Source organism: Phalacrocorax carbo, chromosome 25, assembly GCF_963921805.1.
Source record: "Phalacrocorax carbo chromosome 25, bPhaCar2.1, whole genome shotgun sequence".
Lineage (NCBI taxonomy): Eukaryota > Metazoa > Chordata > Aves > Suliformes > Phalacrocoracidae > Phalacrocorax > Phalacrocorax carbo.
Genome location: NC_087537.1, coordinates 3,688,226 through 3,703,937, shown reverse-complemented (window position 1 = coordinate 3,703,937; position 15,712 = coordinate 3,688,226). Strand labels below are relative to the sequence as shown.

The 15,712-nt window shown below is 69.1% G+C and overlaps 3 protein-coding genes across 4 annotated transcripts; 1 reads left to right on the top strand and 2 right to left on the bottom strand.

Moving 5' to 3' along the window:
• Positions 1-220: 220 nt before the first annotated feature.
• ATXN7L3 (ataxin 7 like 3) lies at positions 221-8,258 on the top strand. Its single transcript, XM_064473519.1, has 13 exons — positions 221-453; positions 2,193-2,309; positions 2,437-2,569; positions 3,103-3,274; positions 3,755-3,852; positions 4,157-4,179; positions 4,294-4,339; positions 4,521-4,552; positions 4,693-4,761; positions 5,156-5,199; positions 5,346-5,417; positions 5,713-5,846; positions 6,142-8,258. The coding sequence occupies exons 2-13, from the start codon at positions 2,259-2,261 to the stop codon at positions 6,288-6,290; spliced, it is 1,023 nt and encodes a 340-aa protein (XP_064329589.1). The 5' UTR covers positions 221-453; positions 2,193-2,258; the 3' UTR covers positions 6,291-8,258.
• A 277-nt stretch (positions 8,259-8,535) lies between these two features.
• TMUB2 (transmembrane and ubiquitin like domain containing 2) lies at positions 8,536-11,546 on the bottom strand. Its single transcript, XM_064473520.1, has 4 exons — positions 11,439-11,546; positions 10,634-10,787; positions 9,716-10,430; positions 8,536-9,378 (listed from the first exon to the last, which is right to left on the bottom strand). Exons 3-4 carry the CDS (start codon positions 10,246-10,248, stop codon positions 9,018-9,020), a joined length of 894 nt encoding a protein of 297 aa, XP_064329590.1. The 5' UTR covers positions 10,249-10,430; positions 10,634-10,787; positions 11,439-11,546; the 3' UTR covers positions 8,536-9,017.
• Positions 11,547-12,059: 513 nt separating this feature from the next.
• ASB16 (ankyrin repeat and SOCS box containing 16) lies at positions 12,060-15,435 on the bottom strand. 2 transcript variants are annotated; one of them, XM_064473258.1, is made up of 5 exons: positions 15,031-15,430; positions 14,436-14,703; positions 13,243-13,735; positions 13,050-13,163; positions 12,060-12,362 (listed from the first exon to the last, which is right to left on the bottom strand). In XM_064473258.1, exons 1-5 carry the CDS (start codon positions 15,338-15,340, stop codon positions 12,177-12,179), a joined length of 1,371 nt encoding a protein of 456 aa, XP_064329328.1. In that variant the 5' UTR covers positions 15,341-15,430; the 3' UTR covers positions 12,060-12,176. The 2 variants fall into 2 exon arrangements, with proteins under 2 accessions (XP_064329328.1, XP_064329330.1); XM_064473260.1 differs by lacking the exon at positions 13,050-13,163 and having other exon boundaries at positions 15,031-15,435.
• Between the last annotated feature and the right edge of the window lie 277 nt (positions 15,436-15,712).

Genomic DNA, 15,712 nt, shown 5'->3' with positions numbered 1-15,712 from the left:
CGACCACACCCCCTCAGGGCCCGCCCCCTCCTCCCGCCCCGCCCCGGCGCCCGCCGCCCTCCGACCAGGTACCGGCCCCGCGCGACGCCGGCGGCCACGGCCCTCTCCCATTGGCCGCGCCCTTCACGGCGCCTCCCCATTGGCGGCGGGCGCGGGGGCGGGCCGTGCGCGCGCCGGGTGCGGCGCCCCGCCCCTCTCCCCCGCCCCTCTCCCCCGCCCCCCCCCCCCCTCCTCGGGCCGCCGCCGCCGGGCGGAGGGAGCGCCAGGCCCGGCCCGCCCGCTCCGCGCACCGCTCCCGCCCCGGCCCGGCCCGGCCCCGGCCCCGGGAGGGAGGCAGGGAGGGCGGGCGGGCGGCGCTGCCGCCGCCGCCGCCGAACATGGCGAGCCGCCGCCGAGCCCCGCGGCGGAGCGGCGGGGTGTGCTGACCCGGCCCCGGTGGGCCCCTCCGTGCCGGTGAGTGACCGACCGACCGACCGACCCCGAGCTCCCGGGGCCCCGCCCCGCCGTGGGGCCCTGCAGCCTGGGGGGAGGGGAGCGCCTGGCGACCCCGCCCCGCACGACCCCGGGCCCCGCCCCGCGCTTCTTTGGGGCCCCTCTCGTCCCGGCCCTCGGGGGTCCCCGAACCGCCCGGCTCCCGCGCCGGGACCCCCCGGGGACCCCGCAGCCCTGCGTGTGTGCCCCCCCCCCGCATCCTGAAAGCCCCCCCTGACCTTTGCCCCCCGCCCCAGCGGACCCCATACGCCTCCCCCCACGCCCTGTGAGGGACCCCTCAGTCCTGGGACCCCCCTCCCCACTCTCCAGCTGCCCCCTACTCCTTCCCCCCCCCCCCCCCCCCCCAAACAAAACCCCCATCCTGATGCAGCACCTGGCTCCCGCAGGGGTCTCTCAGCCATGTCCCCTCCCCCCCGGGCTGGCATTGCCCCGGGGGGACAGGCAGGGTGCAGCCCCCCCCCCCAGCTGGGTGCAGCCCCCCCCCCCAGCTGGGTGCAGCCCCCCCCCCAGCTGGGTGCCTGCATCCCTTTTGTTCGGCTCCTCCAGGCCCTGCCCGCAGGCCTGCCTGCAGCGGGGGGGGGGGCTGGGCAGCCCCAGGCAGCCCCCCTCCCCCCCCCGGGGGGGGTCCTGCCTGCACCACAGCGGCCCCCCCACCCCAAGCCAGGGAGGGGGGTCGGGGCGGGGGGTCCAGGAGGAAAGACCCCACGGGACGAGGGCGGCGCAGGTCTGAGCCGATGCCAGCCGGTGTTTCCTCTTTCCGCGGCCGAGGGAAGAAATCCCCGGCTCGGGCCCGGAAGCGGGTGCTGGGGTGCAAGGAGGGACACACGGACACACGGGGACCCCCCGTCCCGCCCCGCCCTAGTGGTTGGGTCGGAACCCCCCCCCCTCCGTGACAACCGGGGGATGCAAACCACCGGCCAGTCCCTGCCGTTGGTGGGTGCTGGCGGCAGCGCAGTGCTTGGGGGGGGTGTCTTGGCGTGAGTTTGGGGCCCCCCCTTTAGCCCGGCCGTTGGAAGGAGGGGCAAGAGGGGTCCCTCAGCGGAGGGGGGGGGACGTGGTGGTCCCCGTCCCTGCCCTTTCCCCTCCCTTCAGGGGAAGGTGATGCAGCAAAACCCACCCACCCACCCCCGGAGTGGGGGGGACGGACAGCTTTGGGGTGCATGGGGGAGGGCACCCCGCGTCCCCTGTGCCCTACCTGCAATCCAGGGACGATGCTGGGGGTGTGGGGGGGGCTCCTGGGGGACCTGATGCTTTGGTGACGGCCGGGCACGTCCCGGGCTGGCAGTGGGGGCGCAGGGGATCCCCCCCCGATGGCGGCCGCCCAGGAGAGGCCGTGTTTATCCAGAGCAAAGGAGCGGGGAGCAGCCATCCCTCCCGGGAAGGAGAGGCCAGCCTGGGATTTGGTGGGGACCGGGTAGCGGATCCAAACCTGAGACCCCGGCTTCCCTTGATCTGCTCCGTGGGGGGGTTGCTGCCAGGTTGGGGGACCCCTGTGCACCCCTCCACCCCCCCCAATCCCTCAGGGGATTTGACCCAGGACTTTACCTCTTGGGGCTTGGAGACACCCCAGAGGGGGTGCCCGTTCCCCGGGGTGTGAGGTGGGTTCTTGGCTGGGTGGGGTCAAGGGAGGAGGGTGGGGGGTCTGCAGGCCACAGGCGAGGTGCCAGCATGACCCCTGCCTCCCCCCCACCCTCCCCCAGCGAGACCCCCCCCCGCGTGTCCTGTGCTATGAGCGTTCGGCGTGACTTCTCCGTGAGCAGTTGCAAATGAAAATGGAGGATATGTCTTTGTCTGGCCTGGATAACAGCAAACTGGAGGTGAGCGGCCCCCCCCGGGGCTGTCCGTCTGTCCCCCCAGGCTGTCCATCTGTCCCTCCACAGCCCCTACCTCCCTCATCGTCTCTAACAGTCTGTCATTTACCCCCCGCCCCAACCCTTGCCCCAGGCCATCGCGCACGAGATCTACACGGACCTGGTGGAAGATGCCTGCCTGGGCCTCTGCTTTGAAGTCCACCGGGCGGTCAAGTGCGGCTACTTCTTCTTGGACGACACGGACCCCGACAGCATGAAGGACTTCGGTGAGCGCCCCGCAGCTCCCCGGGGACGCGGTGATGCCAGCAGCAGGGACACGGCGAGTGTCCCGCTCCCGGTGCCACCAGGAAGAGCCACGGAGAGGCTGGGGGGGGGGCGGGGGGGGGGGGGCAGTTCGATCCCACGTGTAGGGATTTGGGCACGAGCGGTGCCGCGGAGGATTAAACACGCGGTGGCCTGAGCGTCCCTCCGGCAGTGCCAGTGCTGCCGGGACATGACCAGCCCATCCCAGAGGAGCCATGTTGTAAACCCCTGGGGTGAACTGAACCCCCAAAAACATTGCGCCGAAGCACAGTGCTCTGCCCTGGGGGAGCACGGGTGGGTGGGGGTAGGAGAGACACCCCCCCCAGGCTGTGCTGCCGCTGGTGTCAGGCCCCAAAAGCCATGCTGAGGGTCTGGGAAGGGACCAGCAGCTCAAGGGACCCCCCGAGAGCAAAGCACCGGAGCTGGGGGACATGGCCAGCGCTGCCCCCACAGCAGAGGGAGGTCTCGGGGGGGCTGACGCGTGTGCCTCTCACAGAGATCGTGGACCAGCCCGGCGTGGACATCTTCGGGCAGGTCTACAACCAGTGGAAGAACAAGGAGTGCGTGTGCCCCAACTGCAGCCGCAGCATCGCCGCCTCCCGCTTCGCCCCCCACCTGGAGAAGTGCCTGGGCATGGGCCGCAACAGCAGCCGCATCGCCAACCGGAGGTGGGCGCGTCCCCCCACCCCAAAACGCCGGGCTGGGGGCTCCCACAGTGCCCCCCTGCATGGGGGAACCGAGGCACAAAGCGGGAGTGAGGCTGTAGGGCTGTCCTGTCTTCTCAGTGGGGGTTGCAGAGGATTTGGGCACCCGCATCTCAGCACTGAGGAGTGTGGGATGGAAACTGGGCATCCGGGCTCTCCCCCCTCCTTGGTTTTCATTGTGGGGGTGCAAGTCCTTGCCCCCCAACCCTGCAGTCCCACCTGCAGCTCCTCTTGCTTCCTTCCTGGAAAAATAAACTGGGAATCCTGGCTCCTCTGTCCCCGCCCTTCCCTCGGTGGCAGCTGGGGCTGGGGTCTGGGGCTGGGGCCGTCTGGGGTGGGCATGGCGGAGCTGGTGGGGTGCCGGGTGCGGATCTCGGGGTGCCAGGGAGGGTGTGGGATGGATCCCAGCTGTGGGTCCCTGACCTTCCTCCCTTCCCCGTGCAGGATCGCGAGCAGCAACAACATGAACAAGTCGGAGAGTGACCAGGAGGACAACGACGACATCAACGACAACGACTGGTCCTACGGCTCTGAGAAGAAAGGTGGGGGGACGCAGGGTGTGCGGGTGCCAGCTCGGCCGGGGGTCCCTGACCCCCTTTGAGGGGTGGGGGAACACGTCCCAGCTGCCCCGTGGCTCTTGAACCCGGGGCCCTGGGCACGCATGCGGTGGGTGGTGGGGTGAGAGCAGCCAAGTGTGGGGGTCCCTGACTGCCACACCCCATCCCGGGGGAGGGGGAGGGTCCCGGCAGTGGGGCTGGATGGTGGGCTGGCGGTGGCTGCTGCAGCTGCTGGGGCTAAATCCACCAGAAAAGGTAAAAGTTGTCCCTTGTCTGTCTCTCCCTGTAGCAAAGAAGAGGAAATCAGATAAGGTGAGGGGGCTGGGGGGTGGGGGGCGCTGCTGGGGGAGGGGGATGGGGCAGGGGGCATGTGGGGCACGGGGGGTGGCACCTTGCACCCCCCAACGGCCCCCGCTCTCGTTGCAGAACCCCAACTCGCCCCGCAGGTCCAAGTCCCTGAAACACAAAAATGGTGAGTGGGTGGGGCGGGGGCGGGGCTCCGGCGGGGGCGGGGCTTGTGGGGATCGGAGCAAGGAATGGGGCGGGGCTTTGGGGGTGGGCGGGGCTTGTTCGGAGGTGGGGCTCTCCCTGGATGGGGCTGGTGGCAGCGGGGGGACCCCCGGGGGACCCTCCTTACCCCTTCTCTCTTCCAGGCGAGATTGGTGGGAACCCCGATCCCTTCAAGGTGAGCCTGGGGCGGAGGGAGATGGCACCCGGTCCCCCCCTCTGGCCCTCGGGACGGCCCTGGTCCCCGGCCCCTGACAGCCCCTGATGGCCCTGTCCCAGACCCCCGCCGGCCCTGACGCCGCTCTCTGCCCCCCACAGTACAGCAACTTGACGGGGATCAACTACGAGACGCTGGGCCCCGAGGAGCTGCGGACGCTGCTCACCACGGTGCGTGCCTGGGACGTGGGGGCTCGGGAGGCACCGACAGGCGCAGAGAAGCCCCGTCCCCAGGCGGATGGGATGCATGGGGACTGGGACCCCCAAGATCTCTCCTGGCTTAGTTCTGCCCTGGCAGGGCTGGCTTCCAGGCTGGGAACAGGAACGTCCATGACCTGAACGCGGTGACAGGGACATGCATCTTCCCCTGGAGATGCCCCACACCCTGCTGAGCAGAAGGGCCCTGATCCTGGGGGCCGTGGTGGCCTGGGGCAGTGGAACTGGGCTGTCTGGGGGGGCAGGATGGCACTGGGAGGTTGGGGTCCGCAGGGCCATCGTGGTGGAGCGCAGCCTCAGGGCTGCGTGGCTGCTCCTCCACCCACTCACCCATTCCTTCTCTCCCCAGCAATGCGGGGTGATCTCCGAGCACACCAAGAAGATGTGCACCAGGTGAGACCCTCCTGGGCTTTCCCCGCTTGGTGTAGGGCCGCAGGGACTTTGGGGGGTGCCCCCAGGGTGCCTGGATCCCCATGGGAGCTGAGGGTGGTGGGGGGCACAGCAAAATGCCTGACTCAGCCCTGTGCCTCCTCCGCCAGGTCCCTGCGTTGTCCCCAGCACACAGATGAGCAGCGGAGATCGGTCCGGGTTTACCTCCTCGGTCCCTCTGCGTAAGTGAGCACACACGGGGTCCAGAAGGTCCCGGCACTGTGGGGATGGGGACGAGGCTCTGCACCCACTGTGAGCCCCCACTGGGGGGGCTGCACGGGGCACCCAGGTCCCGAGCAGGGTGGGGATGGGGACAGGGACACCTCTGGGGAGGCCGGGATCGGGATGCGCAACCCAGCCGGGTCCCGGGGAGCTGGATCGAGCTCCTGGCATCTCCCTCACGTCAAGGGGTGCAGCACCGGGGGCTCTGTCCCCCCCATCCCAGGGGCTGGGGACCCCTGTAACACCTCCTCCCAGGTCCCTGCCCGAGGCGGAGGGCAGCGTGGAGAACGACAGCTTCGAGGTGGCGGAGAGCCAGGCCATCATGAGCCGGCTGCAGTGGGACGGCTCCTCCGACATCTCGCCCTCAGACTCGGCCTCCTCAAAAGCCAGTGAGTGTTTGGGGGGGGTGGGGGCAGATCCTGCGGCACAGACCCCTCTAGGGGGGTAAAACCGTGTAGTCCTGGCATCTCCCCAGCAGAAGAGGGGACAGACAGACAGACCGTGCCTCTCCAAAGCCACCTCAAAGAATCCCTAGATTATCTGCTGGGACCCACCTTCCTGGGGTGGGGGAAACATTTTGGGGTACTTTCCTGGTGATGGGGGGATCCTCTGTGCTTTGGGGGTGCTCATGCTGTCCCAGCTTTCCCCAACACCCTCATCTCCTCCCTTCCCCCCACCCCCAAGGTACAAACAACTCTGAGTCCCGCAAGACCAAGAAGAAGAAGCCCCACTTGGGGCTGGTGAGTGGCGCCCCAGGGCTCGGCTCCAGCAAGAAGAAGAAGCCCAAACCCCCCGCGCCCCACACCCCCAGCATCTACGACGACATCAACTGAGCGCAGCGGAGCTGAGGGGGTGGGGGGGGAATGGACGGACAGACAGACGGACACGGGCCAGGGCAGGCCCTCCCACCCCAGCTGGGGCAGCTCTGCGATTCGGACACAAAGCGGGTACCCAGGGCGCGGAGGATGGAGGACTTGGCCGTCGCTGCAGGGGGTAGGGGAGGGAGGGGGGCCTGGATTTGGAAGCCCCCCCTTTCTCCACCCACCCCCCCACCCCGGAGCCTCTATTTATTCTGTGACATAGTTTTTGTATGTGGGGTTCCCATCGGAGCTCTGAGGGGGTGTCTCACTTGGAGATGGGGCACACAGCACCCCCTTCCCTTCCAACTGCCCCCCCCCCCAAAAAAAACCTGGCTCTGCCCCCTCCCACGCTCGCTCCTCCAGAGCACCCTTACCCCAGCAGGGCAGGGGGCACCGGGTGCTCCCAGGGCAGCCCTGGAGCGGGGCGATGGGGGTGCAGATCCCTCCTGCCCCAGCAGTTTTGGGGTCAGCCCCTGGCCTGGGGTTGCTCCCCCTCTCCGTGCCCTGGGCTGGCACTCGCTGGTCGGGCTGGCTCAAGGGGGGGTGCTTTTTCCTGCTCAGAGGAAACAAGCGGGGCCCCCCTCACATCCTCAATCTGCTGTAAGTGGCTGGATTTGGCTGCCAGGGAGTGTCTGGGGCTCCGCAGGGCTTGCCCAGGCCCCGGGGGTCCTGGAGGGGGGTGGTCTGCATGCTGCATCCTTCATGTTTGGGGCTGTTTGTGGGGGACAGAGGGGCTCTGGCCCCAGTTCAGGGTGGGGGGAAGCTGCTGTCACCTTCCCTGCTCCAAATTGGCCTCTTGAGTGTGGAGAGGGGGGACATCCTGTGTCCCTGGCTGGGCTGGGGGCAGCCGTACCCCACCCCACCCCCAGCGCAAACTGGGGGGGTGGGGGAACGTACCACCGCCCAGCTTCAAGGCAGAGCCCCCCCCCCAGGCTGGCAGCCCCAGGGCAGTGCTGTGTCCCTGCATGTCTGGGGGCCTGCTGCTGCAGTCGGGGCGGAGGGGGTGGTCCTTTGGGGACCCCCCCCACCCTACCAGCTCTGGCTGGTGTTTGTACCCCCACAAGCTCCACGCTTAAGCTGGGGGAGGGGGACGGGCCCAGCGCCCCGCTGTGCGGGCCTGGGGAAGGGAGTCCCTCTGGCTGTTTTCTGTCACGGGGGGGTTGGGGGGGACAGGGTTGGCTCAGCCCCCACCATTGTGGACTCCTGCTTCCCCCCCCCAGCTGTCTGACACCCCAAGGTCAGCTGTAGTGTCTGGGGTGGGGGCGAGCTGCTCCTGTCCCCCCCCCCTTGCTGTGAGGGTGGCCGGTCACTTCGGTGGGTCTCGCAAATTATGGTGCTCTCGCCTCTGGATTCACTATTGTTTTAAAACTGCTGCTAAAGGCTAGTGCTGTGGCAGGAGCTGGGGTGTCCCCACAGAGCCCTGGGCACCCCAAACTGCTGGGGGGGGGCTCCCCAGGTGCATGGGGACCCCTATGGTCCCTCCCTGCTGTGGCTGGCGGTAGCTCCTGGCACAGCTTTGGGGCTGGGGGGGCCCTGGCCACCAGAGCACGCCGAGCTGGCCTTCGCGTGCCCTGGGCGGGGCGGGGGGGGCGACCACCCTGGGTCCCCCCCTTCCCACCGCCTGGGGAGGGCACAGTGACCCAAAGGGACGACCCCAGCCCCTCCGGCTTCAGGAGAAGGGCCGCAATTTGGGGTCCAAGGGGCGTAATGGGGCTGGGGGGCCTGGAGGTGCCCTGTCACCCCCCTGGGGTCTGTGTCCTCACCCATGTGGCAGAGCCAGTGGCCCCCCCCGCCCCACCCCGGGTCCCCCCTGGGCTTGAGACTTGTATTTTTTGCGCACGTACTCCATCCCGTACGGGTAGTTGAGCCGTTGTAAGGTCTGTGTGTCCCATTAGTGGGTTGTGGCTGCCCCTGTAAATAAAACTGCATCTTGACTTGGTATCTCCGGCTCGTGGCTGCTGTGCGGTGCCAGGACCCTGCTTAATTACCTGTGTTTAATTAAGCAGGGCCGTTGCAAACACACACACACCCCAGCCCAGCTCAGCTCCCACCCCTCGATTTACTGAAATCCAACTGGGGGTCTGTCTTTTTTGGGGTGGTTTGTTTTTTGTTTTTTTGAACAAGTACTTCCCAAAAGTGGGGGGAAGGCAGCAGGGTGGCGAGCTGGCTGCGGTTTCACCAGCCGCCGCCCCTCAGGCAGGAAGGCGAACGCTCGGGCTGACGTTACACCTTTTATTTGCTTTAAAGTCTCTGAGAGGAAGCCGCAGCCCGTTCCGGTGCGGCACCCTGGGCTCGTACCTGCCCTGCCCGTCACCGCGGCCGAGAGCCTGCCCCAGAAAAGGGGATGGGGCAGGATGGGTGGGGGGGTGCGACACTGTCCTGAGCGAGCGTGGGAGCTCGCTGGAGTCTGCAGAGCTGGCACACGCGCTGGGAGAGGAGCGGAGGGCAGGAACGGAGCGCGGCTCTCCTCCCCAGAGCCGAGCTTGGGGCTGGGAGGGAGGGGGATGACGTCTGGGGGGAGCGCAGCCCCTTCTTGGGGGGGGACAAAGTCCAGCACCAAGACGGAGAAGGATGCACCAAGCTCCCCCCGCGCCAGCTCTGGTCACCGTAAGGCCGCAGCGGAGAAAGCGGCACCCGCCCGAGCGCCGCGCTCCCATGGGGACGGGCTGCAGGGAGGCCGCGGCACCCGCCGTCGCGTCCCTACTGTCCATACATCCCGAACACCAGGAAGCTGAACAGGAAGGTGACACCGATCAAGGAGACGGTAGCCGGGGCGGTGAAGAGCTGCCGGTAGTTGATGCGGAGATACCAGGTGACTGCCAGCACCACCACGATGGCGAGGACCATCAGGTTCCCCGTGCCGAGGGGGAGGTCGCTGGTGTCGGGGGCGGCAGTGGCGGCACTGGGGTCAGGCGCGGCGGCAGCGGCGCTCCGGGAGCGGTGGCAGTGGATGACGCAGTTGTCCGTGATGTGGAGCGAGCGCAGCGTCCGCCCCTGGTCCTGCAGCAGCTGCCCGCGATAGATGAACTTCATCTGGCTCTCCTGGCCCGGGAAATATTTGCTGCAGGAGAGAAGGCGGCAGGGATGGGCTCACAGAGGCACCTAAAGTGAGTGGGGCTGGGGGAAACCGCCCCCATCGTAAAATCGATGAGGGTTGCAGCTCGGGGGACAGCGACAGTGCTGCCACCATGCACCCTCTTGTCTTTTAAACTCATTATAGCTCCTCGTTGTTTTTGGAGGGATCCCTCGGCAAAGCACGGGGGCGGCAGCGCGGCGAGAACAGCTGAAACCCCTCTGCTGTTCTCGGGCAGATGGGTTGGGCAGGGGCTGGTTGTACAAGGGGGACACACAGAGCCGTGGGTGGGTTTGCCACCAGGCAGCGCTCCCTCGGGACTTACCTCTTAAGGCCCCCCACGGTGTCCTCGGGCCGGACCTCGGCCACCTCCTCCGTGTCGTTGAGGAATTTGAGGCGGATCTTGATGAGGCCGGAGCACAGGTCGCTCCCCGCTGCGGCGGGCGGCCCCCCCAGGGCGCCGGGCTCAGCGCCCGAGGTCTGTTTCGGCGAGCTCCGGATGTCCAGCAGCTGCTCCAGGCTGGGGTCGGGGGCGCTGCCGCTGGCCCCCTGCTCCGCCGCTGGCCCCGACGCTGCCCCCCCTTCCTCTTCCGTCTTCTCCTCTGAGTTTTCGGGGACCCCGGGGGGCTCCAGGGCTTCGGCAGCCCCTGCCGTCCCCACGTACCCCTCCACGTGGCCAAGCCGGATGACAGCGGAGTCCCCCACCGCGACAATCGTTCCCAGAAGCTGGTTGCTGCTGTCAGCAACGTAGGTGGACAGCCACGCCAGGACCAGAGCCAGGACCAGCACCACGACACCGGCCGCCACCGTCACCTCGTCCCCCACCCCTTGGATGAAGGTGGCGGCGAGGGGCTCCATTTTGGAGCTGGATTCCCCACCCCCCACCACCCCAGCAGCTTGCTTTTTGGCTCAACTCCACCACAAAACCCCCAGGACGGGCACGAACTGGCCGTGTGGCGGCAGCGGGAACCCCCGGGGCTGCTCCGTGGTTGCGTTCGGCCTCAAAGTAAATCCTGCTGCTGCTCCAACGGCGCAAAGACCTGGAAGGAAGGGAGGTTTCTTCACTGCAGACGTTTCCTTTTTGTTATCGAGATACTAAATCAGCGCGAGCAAGGGCCAGGGCGATGCCCGTGGGGCAGCCCCACAGGCGTGGGGAGCTCTGAGTGGGCAGGGGAGGGGGCAGCCCCTTGGCGAACGCGGGATTGCTCTGAGGAGGCAGAATTGATGGCTCAGGAGCGATTACCTCGTCCGCGCCGGGACGGAGGGCGATGCTGTCGCTTCCCCCGCGCCGATCACGAACGCGGCACCTGTAATTGCAGCCGGAGCCGGGCAGGGTCCCGGTGGGCTCCCGCTGCCCCTCGGTGCCCCGCTGGGGTCACGCTACCGCCGAGCAGCTCCTGGGAGGAGGCAGAGCAGCGGCCGTCAGCGGGGCGAGGAGCCCGGCTCACGGCGGGCAAAGCTCTCCCGGTTCCTCCCGCAGCGGCCCCTCGCCCGGCCTCCCCCTCCTGCCCCGGTGGGAGTCGGACCCCCTGAGGGGGGCGGTGCAGGCCCGGGGCTGCGGGGGGAGGCCCCGGCAGGGCCCCGGGGAGGCCCAGGGTGTCCGGGGCGGGGTGGGGGGGTGGGGACGTCCTTGCCGGGCCTGGGGAGGCCCGCGGGGGGTCCCGCGGGGCCCGGGGGACCCTGACAGGCCCGCGGGGGTCCCGGGGGTGGGTCCAGAGGGGTCCGGGGGCGATGTCCCGGGTGTCCCTGAACGATCGGGGGATTCCCCCGGCGTTCCGGGGGGATTCTGGGGGGTCCCTGGCTGGCTCGGGGGGCCTCCGGTGGGGTTCCAGAGGGGTCCGGGGGGATCCCCAACAGGCCCGGGGTTGTCCCGAGGGTCCCTGACAGGCTCGAGGGATCCCGGGGAGAGCCCGAGGTCGTTCCGGGGGGTATCCCGGGAATCCCCGACAGGCCCGGGGAGGGTCCCGGTGGTTCTGAGGGGGGTCCCGGTGTCCGTGTCCCCGGCCCCGCCCGCACTACCCCCCTCCCTCCCTCCCTCCCTCACTCACCACCTCCCGCCGCCGCCCGCGCGCCGGAAGCGCCACGTCACAGCGCCGCCGCCGCTGCCGCGGCGGGAGGGACGAGGGCGGGGAGGGGGGGAATGCGGGGGAGGGGGGCGGGGCGCGCACGCAGCGCGTAACTGCCGCGCCGCCACGCCCACTAGGCGTGTCCCGGCGCGCGCTGATGGCGTCGGGAAGGAAAGGCGGAGCGCTCGGGCCACGCCTCCAGGCTGAGGGAACGGGCATGGTCTGCGGTGATGGGCGGGGCTTGATGGGCGGGGTCACGGCGTGGGGGCGGGGCTTTGGGGCATCGTGTGTCCCTGGGGCCTGTCACCGCCCCCGGGCCCAGCTGTCACCGCCCAGGCCTGACCCCTCTGGGCATGGCTGTCACCTCCCCTGGGCCTGTCACCTCCCCTGGGCCTGACCCCTCTGGGCATGGCTGTCACCTCCCCTGGGCCTGTCACCTCCCCCCGCCAGCCCCTGTCCTCCCCAGCCCCTGTCCGTCACCTCCGCTCCCGGTCCCCATGACCCTCTGCCCTCTCTCACCCGGTGCAGCAGCCATTGCCCTGCCAGTCCCCGTGGGGAAGGGGATGCCCCAGGGGACACCCCAAGAGCCACCCGAGAGCCACCTCTGTCACATCCTTTATTCACACCAGGACACTTGGTGGGGCCTCCGCCCAGTGGGGGACACAGAGCCAACCCCCTACCTTATCGCCCCGAGAGGGCGGTGGGGGCTGGGGGGTGCCCTCAAGAGATGAGCCCCTCGGGGGGCAGCTGGAGGTAGCGGCGCAGGGGGGGTGGCAGGGCCAGCTTGGGGACGGTGGCGTGGCAGCGGGCGCCCAGGTGCCGCCGGACGGCGCAGCGGGCCAGGTGCTGGAGCCGCCGGGGCTGCCCCGCCATGCGCACGGCCGAGGCGTAGAAATCCTGGTGCTCCTGGAGAAGGGAGGGGATGGACAGGGAGGGGGGTGAGTGACCTGGGGGGCACATGGAACAGGGCACCCCGCAGCCCCTGGAATTGTTAGGGTTGGGAAAGACCTCTCGGATCATCAAGTCCAATTGTCAATCAACACCCCCAGGGCTCCAACCCATGTCCCCAAGGGCCACGTCTACAGGTTTTCTGAACCCCCCCAGGGACGGTGACTCCCCCACCTCTCTGGGCAGCCTGTGCCAGGGCCTGACCGCTCTGGCAGGGAAGGCATTTTCCCTCATCTCCAACTTCCCCTGGCGCAGCTTGAGGCCGTTCCCTCTCATCCCGTCGCTGGTGACTTGGGAGCAGAGACCGACCCCCCCCCCTCACTCCAGCCCCTCTCAGGCAGCTGCAGAGAGCGAGAAGGGCTCCCCTCAGCCCCCTCTTCTCCAGGCTAAACCCCCCCAGCCCCCCCAGCCGACCCCCAGCACACTTGTGCTCCAGACCCTGCCCCAGCCCCGCTGCCCTTCTCTGGACACGCTCCAGCCCCTCAAGGCCCTTCTTGTCCCGAGGGGCCCAAACCTGAGCCCAGCATTCGAGGTGGGGCCTCCCCAGGGCCGAGCACAGGGGCCCCATCCCTGCCCGGCTCCTGCTGGCCACCCCAGTGCTGACACAAGCCTGGGGGCTGGTGGCCACCTCAGCCACCCCCTTACCTCCCACAGCTCCGGGGGCACGGCCCCCACCCAGCTCTCGGCGGGGGGGATGCGGTCATAGGCATTGAGCACCACCTCCAGCGCTGGCGGGTGCCGGCAGCAGAACTTGAGCATCTGTCGGCAGAGCTGTGTCACCGAGGTGAGGGGGACACCCCGCCGCCGCCGCACCCCCGTCACCGCCCCGATCACCCACCTTGGGGTGGACAGGGGCGGCGCCGTAGTCGAAGAGGAGGGCGATGGTTTCCTCGGGCTGCTGGTCCCGGTACTCCTCGACGGCGTGGAGGGCGCAGTCCATGGGGGTGTAGCCGGCGCAGTTGGGGACGGTGGCGTCGGCCCCATGGCACAGCAGCAGCCGCACCAGCCGCGGCTGCCCGTTACTGCAGGCGTTGTGCAGCGGCGTGTGGTCCTTGCGGCCCGCGGCACCGGCGTCGGCGCCGGCCACCAGCAGCCGTTGGGCCACCTGGTAGTAACGCTCGGCGTCCTCCGGGCGCTCGGCGGCGGCGCAGGCGGCGTTGAGGGGGGTCTCGCCCTGGCGGCTGCGGCGCGAGGGGTCGGCCCCGTGGCGCAGGTACAGCTCCACGTGGGCCACCAGCCCCTGCCGTGCCGCCACGTGCAGGGCTGTCACCTGCCGGTCCCGCGTCCCCAGGTTCACCCGCGCCCCGTGTGCCAGCAGCAGCTCCGCGCACCTGGGGGGGGGGCACACACAGGTGAACTGGGGCTGGGGGCACTCCCTGAGACCCCCAGTATCGCCTGGGCTTCCCCACCCCAACAGCCCCTAGGGACCCCCCCCCTCCCCAGGGCCACTCTCCAGGACTGCAGGGACATGGGTGCTGCGGGGGGGGAAGGGGTGGGGGGGGTCCTCCCCAGGGAGCCCTGGAAGGGCAGGGCTTGTACCTAGGGGCAGGGCCTGGCTTTGGAGTGGGGCCGGGGGCGGGGCTCTGGCTCCGGGGGCGGGGCTCTGGCTCCATGTGTGGCTGGTGCTTGGGTGGGGCTAAACCCAGGGGGTGGGGCTTAAAAGTGGTAGGTGTGGCTTGGGTGGGAGGTGGAGCCTAGCATGCAAATGAGCGTGCCAGTTGGGGGCGGGCCTCAGCATGTGGGTGGAGATTTGCTGGTGGGTGTGTGGGGTGGTCCTTGGCATGCAGAGGAGGGTGTGGGAGGAGCTTAGTGCATGGGCGGGGCTTTGGCATGCAGATGACAGTGGCCATGTGGGTGGTGTACGGTATGCAGATTGAGTGGGCGGAGCCCAACATGCAGATGAGGCCACCCCTTGGAGAGGGCCCTCCCTGCAGGGTTGGCTGGGGCATGGGTGGGGTGTGTGAGGGGGCGGGGCTCTGTATGCAAACGAGAGGCGTGGTCCTTGGGGGCGGGGCGAGGGGCGGGGCATACGGCAGGCTGTCGGGCTCGGTGCAGAGGTGCAGGGGTGCCGAGCCCTCGGCGCTCAGCAGGTTGGGGTCGCCGCCGAAGGCCAGGAGCAGGCGGGTGCAGTCGGGGCGGGGGGCGGCGGCACTGTCGTGCAGGGGGGCCCGGCCCCCTACCACCGCGTCCACCTCGGCTCCCTGCAGCAGCAGGTGCCGCGCACAGTCGCTGTAGCCACGGCTGGCGGCGATACGCAGGGCTGACGTCTGCTGCCGGCGGGGGCTCAGCACCCACAGGCCTGCCAGATAGGCAGGCGTCAGCCGGGGGGGAGCACTCGTGGGGCCTAGCCCAGGCCTGCCCGCCCACCCAACACCAGACCCCGGCCCAGGGGTTGCGAACCCCGACATCCCCCCACCTCCACCACAAGCAAACCAGGATCACCCCCCCCTTTCCTAGGGCACCCTCCCTGTCCCACCACCCCCAGATCAGAGCAGGCAGCCCTCCTCCCCCCAGGAGCTGCACCCTCAGCCCTCACTCCTTGCCCAGGCTCCACCCGTTATTTTGCAGGGAGCCCAGGGGGAACGGAAGGGAGCCCCCCGGCCCCACGCAGCCCCTGGCCCCATACCCTGCTCAGGCGACCACACCAGCTCCTCGCTGACCGTCTCCAGGACCAGATTTGCAGTAGTCTCATCCGTGAAGATGCTCTTGATGCGCACGAGGTCCCCAGTGTACAGGGCGTTGTGGACGGCGGGGTCGCGGCAGTACTGGGTACGCCGGGCGGGGGTCAGGGGACGCCGGGGGGCTGCCGGCAGGAACCGCCGCGTGGCTGATTCCCAGGCCAGGGCTCGCCGGCGATCCTCCTGCTCCAGCAGCTCCCGCTGGAGCCGCAGCGAGCGCAGGGCGGAGGAGGTGAAGGCGAAGGTTTCCTGGGCCATGGGTATCCTGGGAGGGCAGGGGGAGGCTCGGGGTGCTGCGAGCTGCCTTCTGCGCCTGGCTGGGGCTGTAAATAGGGCTGCACCCCACGGACAAATGCTGAATCAAGGGCCCAGGCCAGGCCGCCCTATAAATAACTTCCCTGGGCTGGTAAACAGAGTCACATTGGCACAGGGCTGCCAGGGAGTTTAACCTGTTGGTGGGTGCGAGAGGGGACAGTCTGAAGGGGCTGGGCTGGGCCCTGGGTACTCCCCAACCCTGCAGGGAGAGGAGAGGGAGAGCAGGGACACCCCCAGGGGAAGGGTTTGGGGTGCTGGAGCTCAGCAGAGAAGGGACAGAGGGGCACTGCTGGCTGCAGTGGCAGAGAGGATGGT

Coding starts and splice junctions, on each gene's coding strand:
- ATXN7L3 (XM_064473519.1), top strand. CDS start 2,259: ATGAAAATGGAGGATATGTCTTTGTCTGGCCTGGATAACAGCAAACTG. Junction 4,340..4,520: donor GTCCCTGAAACACAAAAATG/GTGAGTGGGTGG, acceptor TCTCTCTTCCAG/GCGAGATTGGTGGGAACCCC. Junction 4,553..4,692: donor GGAACCCCGATCCCTTCAAG/GTGAGCCTGGGG, acceptor TGCCCCCCACAG/TACAGCAACTTGACGGGGAT.
- TMUB2 (XM_064473520.1), bottom strand. CDS start 10,248: ATGGAGCCCCTCGCCGCCACCTTCATCCAAGGGGTGGGGGACGAGGTG. Junction 9,379..9,715: donor ACCGTGGGGGGCCTTAAGAG/GTAAGTCCCGAG, acceptor TCTCTCCTGCAG/CAAATATTTCCCGGGCCAGG.
- ASB16 (XM_064473258.1), bottom strand. CDS start 15,340: ATGGCCCAGGAAACCTTCGCCTTCACCTCCTCCGCCCTGCGCTCGCTG. Junction 13,164..13,242: donor CCGCCCCTGTCCACCCCAAG/GTGGGTGATCGG, acceptor CTCTGCCGACAG/ATGCTCAAGTTCTGCTGCCG. Junction 12,363..13,049: donor TGCCCCCGGAGCTGTGGGAG/GTAAGGGGGTGG, acceptor TCCCTTCTCCAG/GAGCACCAGGATTTCTACGC.